A 10,256-nucleotide genomic window follows, 5' to 3' on the forward strand; every position below is an offset into this window, starting at 1 on the left:
TTCTTCTTCGCTCACAGAAAGTACACAACAAAGAAAAGAGAAGAAAGATACAACTTTTTCAATTTTTTTTGCAGTTTTTCTACAATGCCTTTCAAGAAGCCTCATCACACCTCTGACAAGAGCTACATAATGATAAAGGCAAGTATATATCTTTTCTTTTCCATACTCATATATATATATATATATATATATATATATATATATATATATGTGTGTGTGTATATGTGTGTATTGTTTTTTTGTTTACCAACTAAGAATTTAGGATCAACAACACAAGATGTTTTTTTTTTCAAACGAGAGTTTATATGTACAATAGTAAAAAAGTTTCTTAAGAAGTTAGTTTTTCTTTCTAGGGACTATTATTTTTATTCATTGTTTCTTAGTTTAATTAAACATTTTTCCATTTTAAAATAGGTTCTTATAACTTTTATTTCAAAAAAAAAAAACAATTTGCTTCAGGAAAATAAACTTTTATATATGTGCAATTCTCAAGACGATAATAAGAAAGAATAGTCTTTTTATAAATTAAAATTAGTTTATGTCTAAATTTATTTATAGAAACTTTTTTATAGCATTTTTTTCCAAAATCAATTCCTTTATTTGTAAATAGACTAGTTTAATTATTTTTTATAATTATATTATTATCACGGGATATCTATCAACTATATCAATAATTAATCTTCCTTCAGAAATCTCTCTAATTCTCTTTAGTATAATTTCTTTCTGACAACTTTTTTTTTATTTACAAAACCATTATTTTTTTATTGTATAAAACTTTGTTTAGTATATTTTTTCCTTTTATTTTTTTATTTTTGTCCTAAAAGTGTTTAGCGATCAATTTACTCAGACCGGGTTTTTTCCTTGAGTTATAAAGGTAACCATTTTATTGCTATTTTCTATTTTTAAAATTTTGTTAAAACACAAGGAACATTTTTTTATTTTAATTAATACAAGTACTAAAACTGAAATGAATTTATGTATACAAAATTAAAATTATTTTTTTTCCTCCTAAACCAAAAGCGCACACTCATTTGATACTTACGTGCACATATAACAAGACCTGAAATCAATATTCAAGTTTCAGAAAATTATTGATGCACGTGTATATATATATATATATATATATATATATATATATATATATATATATATATATAGATAGATAGATAGATAAATAAATAAATATTAAAGATATATATTATCCTTAACTATACTTGGCTGTAATAATAAGAATATGTGCAGGATGGCGACAAGTTCGAAATACTTCCGAGAGGACTCAACATTGTTTGGGGAAATGATTCTCGATACTGGAAAATACCAGAGTGAGTATTGTGATTATATGAACAACGTTGTTATTTTAAGAATGTTTAAAGTATTTTTTTTGTCTTTAATTATTCTAAAAAACTATATTTCGTCTTTAAATGTTATAAATAAAGTAGTTAATCCTTGGTTTGAGTTAGTTTTATGTGACAACATAATTCTATAATAGACTATAATATAAGTTCTTTGAAAGAAATGATATTTTATATAACTTTTGTAACGTGTTAGGACAAAATAATTTCTAATTTAACTTAAGAATAAAATACAATCTTCTTCAAATTATTATATTTCTTTTGATATTTTTTGTTTTCTATATTATTTTTTCATTAAATCGGATTCTAGATGGATTAAGTCTAACGCATAAAAGATATTTGACACAATATTTAACTAAAAATCTTAAAACAATGGATTTATAATTCTTTCATCTTATATAGTGTTGAAGTTTGTGTTTTTTACCTAATATGAGACTTTGACTCACACTTGGATTTTTCCAACAAATATTGACTTAATTGAGCTTCTATTTGTTTAATCAAACCTAATGTGATGCTTCCCTTATATTAATATCAATATTGTCTGTAGGTACTTAATGTTAAAATTTAGGTCTGTTACACATATCAATATTTGGGTAATCTTTTGTAAATGCTACATGTTAAAATCTATGTCTGTTAAAATTTGAGTCATATTGTACCTTGGAATTTTTATCATGATACATACACATTGAGCTTAATTTTGAGGGGAACTTGGTTATGATTTTAGGCAAGGCCCTGCGGAGCTAACACAGGTTTCATGGTTGGAGGTATCGGGCGTGGTACACATAACAAAAGCAATGACATATTCTGTTTCATTTGAGGTGAAAGTTAAAGAAGAAGGATTTGGATGGAATGGCACAGATGTTCTCGTGATGGCTAAAATCGGAAAAACGGGAAAATATAAGTTTAAAGTGAACAACCTAAGTCCAGGTCAGAACATTGTGATTCCCTCCGAACCACTTGCGATTCATGTGGTCGGCCCATCAGATCTTCATTTTGGACTGTATGAAGTGTGGAGTGGAAAATGGAAGGGAGGCCTTGAAATTATCAAAGCTGTGGTCCAACCTCTACCTCTCTAATAACTTCAACACCTTGGTATGTCTATTCTCTACACCACTAAGTTCAACTCACACCTCAACATTTATACAAATAAATATTTACTCTAATAAATATTCCATTTTGCTCATATTTAAAATCTTTTTCTTTCTCAATCTCAAGTTTTTTTAAATTTTTGACTGTAATTGTGATCGTATTAGTTGTATTTCTTATATGGTAAAGGATTGTCGATGAAGGTCAAAGACGAGGAAATGGAGTTTGACATGGAATGGAAGGTTCCGTGATTAGGATAAAAACAAATGTCAAAAATCCTTCATAAGAAACAAGACATGAGCTCATTCGTTGGTGTGCCAAACTAGAATATAATATTTGAGTGTAATAAACTCATTTCCAGAGATTATTCATTAAATACAATTAGTAATAGTAATAAGATATCTTAATAAATCATTCATGTCTTTATTTTTAAGTTAAAAAACACATTTCATGCTAACATTTGAGTTGTTTATATATTTTGACATATTTTCTCTCTATCGTCATCTAGAAAATGTGTTTGATATGAAAAAAAATTTAACGTAATTAGGTTAAAAAGAATATTTTCATTCATTTCTAAACTTTGAGAACCAAAATGTATCAAAGTTTCAAACAACAACAAATTCCAATTTTGTGTCAAAGTTCAAAAACTAAAAATACATTTAACCATAAATATAATTAGTAACTAGTATAAGGAATTCTTATAAATCGTCTATACAATCTTTTCCATCTATAAATAACCTCCACCACTAAATCTTCTAATTCATTTTTTTCTACAAGTTTTCTTGATTATTTTTGTACGAGGTGAGTGAAAGAGTGTTGGATCTTTATGGAGCAAGTATGGTGGAATGAGAAAGCAATTTCTAACCCTCTTTTTCTAAAGAGTGTGGTCCTATACTTTACTCCAATTTGAGTGAAAGCTCTCTAAACTAGGCATGATAATCATGTCATATTAAGATGTTGTTAATGTATAAGTATTTGATGTTACATAAAGCACATTTAATGTATCTTTACGTCTCTACGTGAACAAACAACAATTTGAACTTCTTGAAGGTGAAGACCTGATGAAGCTTCTCAACATGTTGTAAAAGATTTATTGTAACTCTTTCTCAACACCCTATATAAAGAAGTCTTCCAATTTGAAGAAAAAATGTGATTTAGATTTGTCAAAATGTTGTCAATATTCTTGCTCAAAGCTTTTCGTGGCATAAGCTTCACAAGAACATTGTTTGTGTTCTTCTAGCAATCTATGAGAGTACATAAACCTTGCATCCATCGAAAGACGTTATTTCTTTATCTAATGAGTCGAATTGTGTGATCATTTAGTTCACATTTCTTTGTAAAATCTTTTTGATCATGAGTGACTATGTTCCAAAAAAGATCAAGTCTTAGCCTGGAGTAGTTGCGTTCCAAACAATACTTGAGTTTTCTAAACAAGTGTGTTTGAGTTCCAAAGAATAATTTGTTGTATCTTCATAACATTAGTATGCCTAGTGGAACTTAATTAGTTGATCAAGAATTGAACATAGTTTGTTTTTAAAGAGGAACTGGTATAAAATTCTTTAGCATAAATCTTTCGTTCCTTTAAACTCAAGCTAAAATTGCAAGTTATTAAAATTACTCTAACAAAAGAATGAGAGCTTCTAAAACTAAGTTTCAGACAAATTATCTATCTCAAATTAAAACTTGTGTCTATCTACATTCCATTATATTCAACTTTTTGAAAATTTTAAGAAAATTAATTCACAATTTAAACCTACCTTTTTGTGTATTTGACTTATTTTGCAAGCGTTCCCTGCCAATCATGTGGATCATCCCTTCAAACGAAGCTTAATCCTTTAGAGGCTAAGCTTTGATACCAATTGTGAAAACAAACTAAAAACACAAAAAGGGGAATATTGAATCATGTTTTGAGATGGTCAAGCACCTTTTACAAATCTTCGCCTATAAATACAAACAAACGAAGTTTAACACTAAATAAACACATTATTAATCAAGTTCTCTAAGACACTATGTCTGATGAATAAATTTAGGCATAACTTCAAGTTAATTGATTGTTTAAAATACTTCTTTAAATATAATTTTTTTAAATCTCTCCTTCAAAGATTAGTTTCATATTAATAACATGTAATCTAAAAAGAATAAGAGATAAAGAGATTTACACAGTGTAATTTTATATTGGTTCATCTCATAATCTCATACTAGATTCAGTTCTTAATCATCATGATAAAGATTTCATTAATGCAGGCTAATGTTGCAAAGTAAAAGGTAAGTATTATTTGAATTTAACTACTTTTGACTAACCAACAACTATTCTTTGTATCCAACCACTTCTGGCTAAACACGAATATTGTTTGGAACATATTCACTCTAACTAAACAGAAGCATTATTTGGAACACAACCACTTTTGACTAAACATAAGTATTGTTTTGAACTTAGCGACTCATAGATAAACACAAATATTGTTGGAACACAACCACTAATGACTAAAACTTAGTATTCTTTATACCCAACCATTCTTAGATAAACTATATTTGTAAAACAATGGGTGTGATCTACAAAATCACATATTGCTAACTAAAAGATGTTAATGGCCTAATATAGGTACATGATGATAAACACTTTTTTATATGTCTTACAAACACAAATGGTGTTCTTGTTCACATAGAAAAGGCTAAGCACTACTTAAGAGCTTTAACATTCTTGTCATCATTAATCTTTCTTCATCATGAAGATTTTCTTTATAAATAATTTGATAAGAAAAGAATAATTTCAAATTCTTATGCTTCAGAGAAGGTTTTATTTTTTAACTTATGTCTATCCATGCATAAACGTAGAAATACATTAAATACTCTACATACAACATTATATGATTTGCATTCAACATCACATGTGTATTTCCTCTTCAAGCAACATCTGAATAATTAGCTTAACCTATCAAACATAGGTCAAAGAGCAAAGTATAAGACCATATAAGGAAGATAGTCCTTCCAATGTTGATATAGAGACATATTAGGATGGTTGGTGGTATAGATCAACTTTATATCCTTAAGAGATCATTGAGGGACATGATTTATATAAGATCTTCTTGGCAAATGTGAGATGAAAAAAAAAATCTCTGCAACACAATAAAATAAGCATGAAAGATGTATCAATTTGTATAATGTTAAAAATGTGTTCTTTCGCTGATCAGACAAGCATTTACTTATGTATATTATAATTTATTTATATTTTTAAATATATATTTGAATAAAGTTCTTCATATAAACTTTTAGCAAGAGAAAAAGTATAAAATTGATTTTTGCAATTAATTATTGGTGTTTCTAGTGTAGGGGTTGAACTTCTAGTTAAACAATTTTCAAGTCTTCCAAATCTTCAACCTTACTCTCCGTTTGGTGCTTGTGTTTGTCAACCGATTGGCGGGTATTTGTTAAAGGTGCAATAATATTAAAATCGGTACAATCGATTGGTTAAAACAATAAATGTTGTAATTAATGCGAGATAAAAGTTTCAACAATTATACATTTGACTTGTGTTTATAATTTTTTCCATGAGCCTACGATTAGGGTCAGCCTAATCACGACCCAGTCACTCTAACCAAGTCGATAATATATCTGAAAACTTAATTCAAAATAGTCTCTTTGATAAGTTCCTATTGACTTTATCAGCGGACCCATATTGTGCAATTGAAATTTTTGAAATAATTTTAAATTTGTGTATAGATTAGTTTTAATTTATAAATAAACTAATTTCTATTTTATAATTATTTTCTAGAAGTTCTTATTTAATGGAAGGTGATCTACAACACCCCATAATAAGGTACCAATTTCTATCGGTGAAAGATAACTATTTGTAGGAAAAGGTGTTGGAGGACATATTATGTGTTTGAAATTAAGTTGAACATGAATCTCTTATCCCCTTTTCTCTGCTTTTTGTTGCATCGCAAAGTATATTGTACTTGCCGGGAATAGTGAAATATTTTTTCTTTCAATCTTTATTTCAAGAACATTTTAGTTGTTTTACTATTTCTAGATTAAATCTAATTTCATTTTAATTTTAGTAAATCGTAATGTCTTCAATTATTATTATTACTAATATTATAAAATTCTTGTTCAATTTTAAATTAAATTAAATTGATCTTCGTATCAATTTATTTCATTGAAAAAGGTTATTTTAATTTACTTAATTAAATAACTGAATATAATAGAGTCATTTCACACATTTCAAAGTTAACATGCAAGTTTATTCAGAAATAAAAATTAATTTCGAAACAACATAGACCATTCTTTAATTTAATAAATAAAATCGATTTTAAGCAAAGAGTTGTAAAGATTATATATGCGAAAAGCTAAACCAGATCCTTTTGGCAAGCTTTATACTTTTTAATAACTAAGTTGATATTGGATAAGTTTTGTCATCTTCTATTGTTTTGGGTGTACGAATGAGTCACAGCTGGCCATGATAATGAAACAATAAAATAAAATTCGGAGTAATTATTTGACATATCTTCATTCAAAGAAATATTTCAAAAAATAAAAAGTTATTCTAATATAAAAAATATAAAACGTTTTGTCTTTAAATTCTCATAGAAAATTGTTTTTTTTTTCTTAAATTAAATTATAATGTATTTAGTACAGTTAATCTAAATTATTTATATTCTAATATATTATAAAACTTTATTTTTCATATGAACAACATTTACATGGTATTTGTAAAGAAAAAAAAATTCATAATACTTTTTATCGAACAATAAAAATTATTTTTCTTAACAAACAAATAACATGTGAAAGTAATATTTTAATATAGGATTAAATATGATTTTAATCCCTTAACTCTCATAAAAATTAGAATTAATCTCTTTTTAAAATTTTACACCGATTTAATCATATAATTATAGAAATATTTGAATTAGTCATTTTTAACCAAATTTTATTAACTTTATTTGACATTTTAAACATATTTTTTTGCTAATATTGAAACAAAATTTTATCAAACATTATTAACAAGTCAAATATTACTATAAAATACGTTTGAAACGTCAAATAAACTTGATAAAATTTGATTTAAAAAATTAAATTCAAATATTTCTAAAATTAAAAGACTAAATTAAACTAAAATTTCGAAGACAAACTAATTTTATTTTTACTAAAGATTAAGAAACCAAAAACACATTTAACCTTTTAATATACTATAAAACTTTATTTGTCCTATAAGACATACTTCATACGTCCTATATTAGGAAAAAAATTATATTAACTTTCATTAACCATAGAGATTAAATATATTATAATAATTTGAAGAAAAAAAGAATATTTAATTTGAATATAAATAGTTGAAATTTAAATGTTAATGTAAAGTGAAAGTAGTGAGAGAGAGAGAGAGTTTAATGTCCAGGTAGCTTTTGACGTTAACCCAACCCCTCTCCTTTTCGCAACAGGCGTGATCTGACCCCCCGAGCCCCCCTTTGGCACTACACAAAACATAATTAAAAGGAAAAAACATAACAACCCAACACAAAAAACACAACACCAATTTAACCTTTTAAATTTGTCAGACAAAGAGAGAGAGTTGCGAAAAGAAAATGAGAAACTTACTCTCTCCTTTCTTTCCTCCTCCTACTACACGACCAAAACTATGCCATTACAGGCAAGACCTAAACTTTCACACACATCGCACCAAAACCTAGGTAGAATCAACTTCTATACCACCTCGGGAGAAGAGAAGAGAAGAAAAACCCACAAAACACACATAAAAACACAAAACACGCTTATTTTCTTCTCTCTTCTCCATTTTCCATTTTCCACTTTCCACCTCTTCAAGATGCCCAGGCCAGGCCCAAGACCATACGAGTGCATGAGGCGAGCTTGGCACAGCGACCGCCACCAACCCCTCAGAGGTTCCGTCATTCGACAAATTTTCAGGTTCTTTCTCTTTCTTTCTTCTTTCTTCTCTTCAATGCTCTATTTTTTCCCTCGGATTCGTAACCGCGTCTCACCTGTTCGATTAGGGTCGCCAACGAGTTTCACTCTCTGTCTACTAAGAACAACAAGGAGTGGCAGGAGAAGCTTCCCGTTGTTGTCCTCAGAGCCGAAGAAATCATCTACTCCAAAGCCAATTCCGAGGTTCTTCTCTCTGTTTCCACAAAATGCATGTCGCCTTTTCTTAGATCTTTTTCTTTACTTTTTTCTTTCCTTTGCTTAGGCAGAGTATATTAACCCTGACACGCTCCTCCACCGCCTCAACGATGCCATCAACACCATCATTCGCAGAGAAGAAACCAACGAGACCGGCCAGCTTTTGCCACCATGTATCGAAGGTACTCAACAAAATCTCACATTTAAAACTTTCGGAATCTGCTTGTGTCATATAGGAATTATAAAATGTCAGTTTTTTTTTTTTTTTTTTTTGTTAGCTGCTCTTAACCTTGGTTGCAAGCCAGTGAGAACATCAAGAAGTGATAGACACAATAACCCCAGGACCTACCTTACATCGAGGAATCAACAACACCCTTGTTCTGTTTCTCCCGAGACTGTTGCTGCTAGCAATGTTTTAACTTTTCTTCCTGTGTCGGATTATGGCCACCACCAGACCAGCCTAAATAACTACTCTTTGTTAAACAACTTTGCTGCTGTTCACCATCACCAACCCTTGGCAGTGCAAAGTCACCCCTCGTTGAACTTGGGTTCGGTTTACCCATTGTGTTATGGTTTTCAAGCCCAAGAGCCTCGACTGCGGATCAACAACTTAGGTAACAACACTTACTGTGATACAATCTTTGTTGCCAGACCCGTCATTAGTCCAGCTTTGGGGCCATCTAGAATGGATCCTTTGGCGAACTTGTCCTGTGGTAGATTTCATTATTCTCCACACAGCATTGTGAAAGAAACTGCTGTAAGTGTTGCGGAGGAGGAGGAATGTGATTTGTCTTTGAGGTTGGGTTTGTGTTTGCAGACTAACAAAACAAGTTCAGCATATGAATTAGAAGATGTCAGGCTAAGAGTTTCTCAGGAGGCTAGTAAATTTGGCCGTTCATCTCAACAGATCAATGAAGGTTACTGTTTTTACCCCAGAGGAACTGGTTATGGTGCCATTTAGTGCATGTCTTGGGAGCAAGCTTCATTTGGGGAACATAATTGTCTTTTTTAGTTTTCTTGACAAAATAAAGAAAGTGATTATTTCTTCAGAAGAAGTTAAACCAAATATGCATTTGTACGATGATGTCGAGTGTGGTCAGAACAGGGGCAACTTTTCAGAAGGGCAATGCGGTTCTAGGGTTCTAGGGTAGCTACGAGGATGGGCAATTTTGTGGGCAATGACAGTTCCGTCCAATCTGTTTACTGGTACAATTGTTGGGTCAGGTTTGTAGTTTGTCGTTCTTGTTGTAGCATATATGCTTTTGCAATTCTAGTTGATCTATGATGTTTCATCCCTCACGTGGATTCTCTGTCTGCATCTCTGCATGTAAAAATTTAGGTGGTGACATTGATTTTCTCTATCATTGCTGCAAAATTGGTCTGTATATATTAGCTTGCTTTGTTTTGTTTCTATTCGGCTCAGAAATTGTCAAATTCGAGAAAGGAAAGAGAAATAAATGTCTTAATGAATGTTTATATGCCCCAACTTAATGTGTGGCCTGATTGAACTAAAAAACTGTGGGGGCAAACATGGCAGATGTACTATATTTATGCTATCTGAACCTCTTAAATTCTTATGGTCATAAGTTCAATCTGGTAACTGGAATCACTTTTCAGTTACGGTTAGCTCCCCCTTAACCCTAGCCTTTGCTTTGCAGAATTATGTAATCAACCGAGAAAGAGACC

General features: G+C 30.0%; 2 protein-coding genes across 3 annotated transcripts; both read left to right on the forward strand.

Annotated features, from left to right (window-relative positions):
• Positions 1-2,852, forward strand: LOC114196057 (protein PHLOEM PROTEIN 2-LIKE A9-like). 2 transcript variants are annotated; one of them, XM_028086556.2, is made up of 4 exons: positions 1-138; positions 1,243-1,322; positions 2,077-2,444; positions 2,628-2,852. In XM_028086556.2, the coding sequence occupies exons 1-3, from the start codon at positions 85-87 to the stop codon at positions 2,426-2,428; spliced, it is 486 nt and encodes a 161-aa protein (XP_027942357.1). In that variant the 5' UTR covers positions 1-84; the 3' UTR covers positions 2,429-2,444; positions 2,628-2,852. The 2 variants fall into 2 exon arrangements, with proteins under 2 accessions (XP_027942357.1, XP_027942358.1); XM_028086557.2 differs by having other exon boundaries at positions 2,642-2,852.
• Positions 2,853-7,946: 5,094 nt separating this feature from the next.
• LOC114195904 (uncharacterized) lies at positions 7,947-9,981 on the forward strand. The gene is made up of 4 exons (XM_028086349.2): positions 7,947-8,357; positions 8,444-8,558; positions 8,638-8,752; positions 8,849-9,981. Exons 1-4 carry the CDS (start codon positions 8,071-8,073, stop codon positions 9,529-9,531), a joined length of 1,200 nt encoding a protein of 399 aa, XP_027942150.1. The 5' UTR covers positions 7,947-8,070; the 3' UTR covers positions 9,532-9,981.
• Positions 9,982-10,256: the final 275 nt, after the last annotated feature.

Source organism: Vigna unguiculata, chromosome 9 (assembly GCF_037176805.1).
Source record: "Vigna unguiculata cultivar grain cowpea cultivar isolate G323 ecotype 2 chromosome 9, ASM3717680v1, whole genome shotgun sequence".
In the NCBI taxonomy this organism is placed as follows: Eukaryota; Viridiplantae; Streptophyta; class Magnoliopsida; order Fabales; family Fabaceae; genus Vigna; species Vigna unguiculata.

Coding starts and splice junctions, on each gene's coding strand:
- LOC114196057 (XM_028086556.2), top strand. CDS start 85: ATGCCTTTCAAGAAGCCTCATCACACCTCTGACAAGAGCTACATAATG. Junction 139..1,242: donor AGAGCTACATAATGATAAAG/GCAAGTATATAT, acceptor GAATATGTGCAG/GATGGCGACAAGTTCGAAAT. Junction 1,323..2,076: donor CGATACTGGAAAATACCAGA/GTGAGTATTGTG, acceptor TTATGATTTTAG/GCAAGGCCCTGCGGAGCTAA.
- LOC114195904 (XM_028086349.2), top strand. CDS start 8,071: ATGCCATTACAGGCAAGACCTAAACTTTCACACACATCGCACCAAAAC. Junction 8,358..8,443: donor GTCATTCGACAAATTTTCAG/GTTCTTTCTCTT, acceptor CTGTTCGATTAG/GGTCGCCAACGAGTTTCACT. Junction 8,559..8,637: donor ACTCCAAAGCCAATTCCGAG/GTTCTTCTCTCT, acceptor TCCTTTGCTTAG/GCAGAGTATATTAACCCTGA.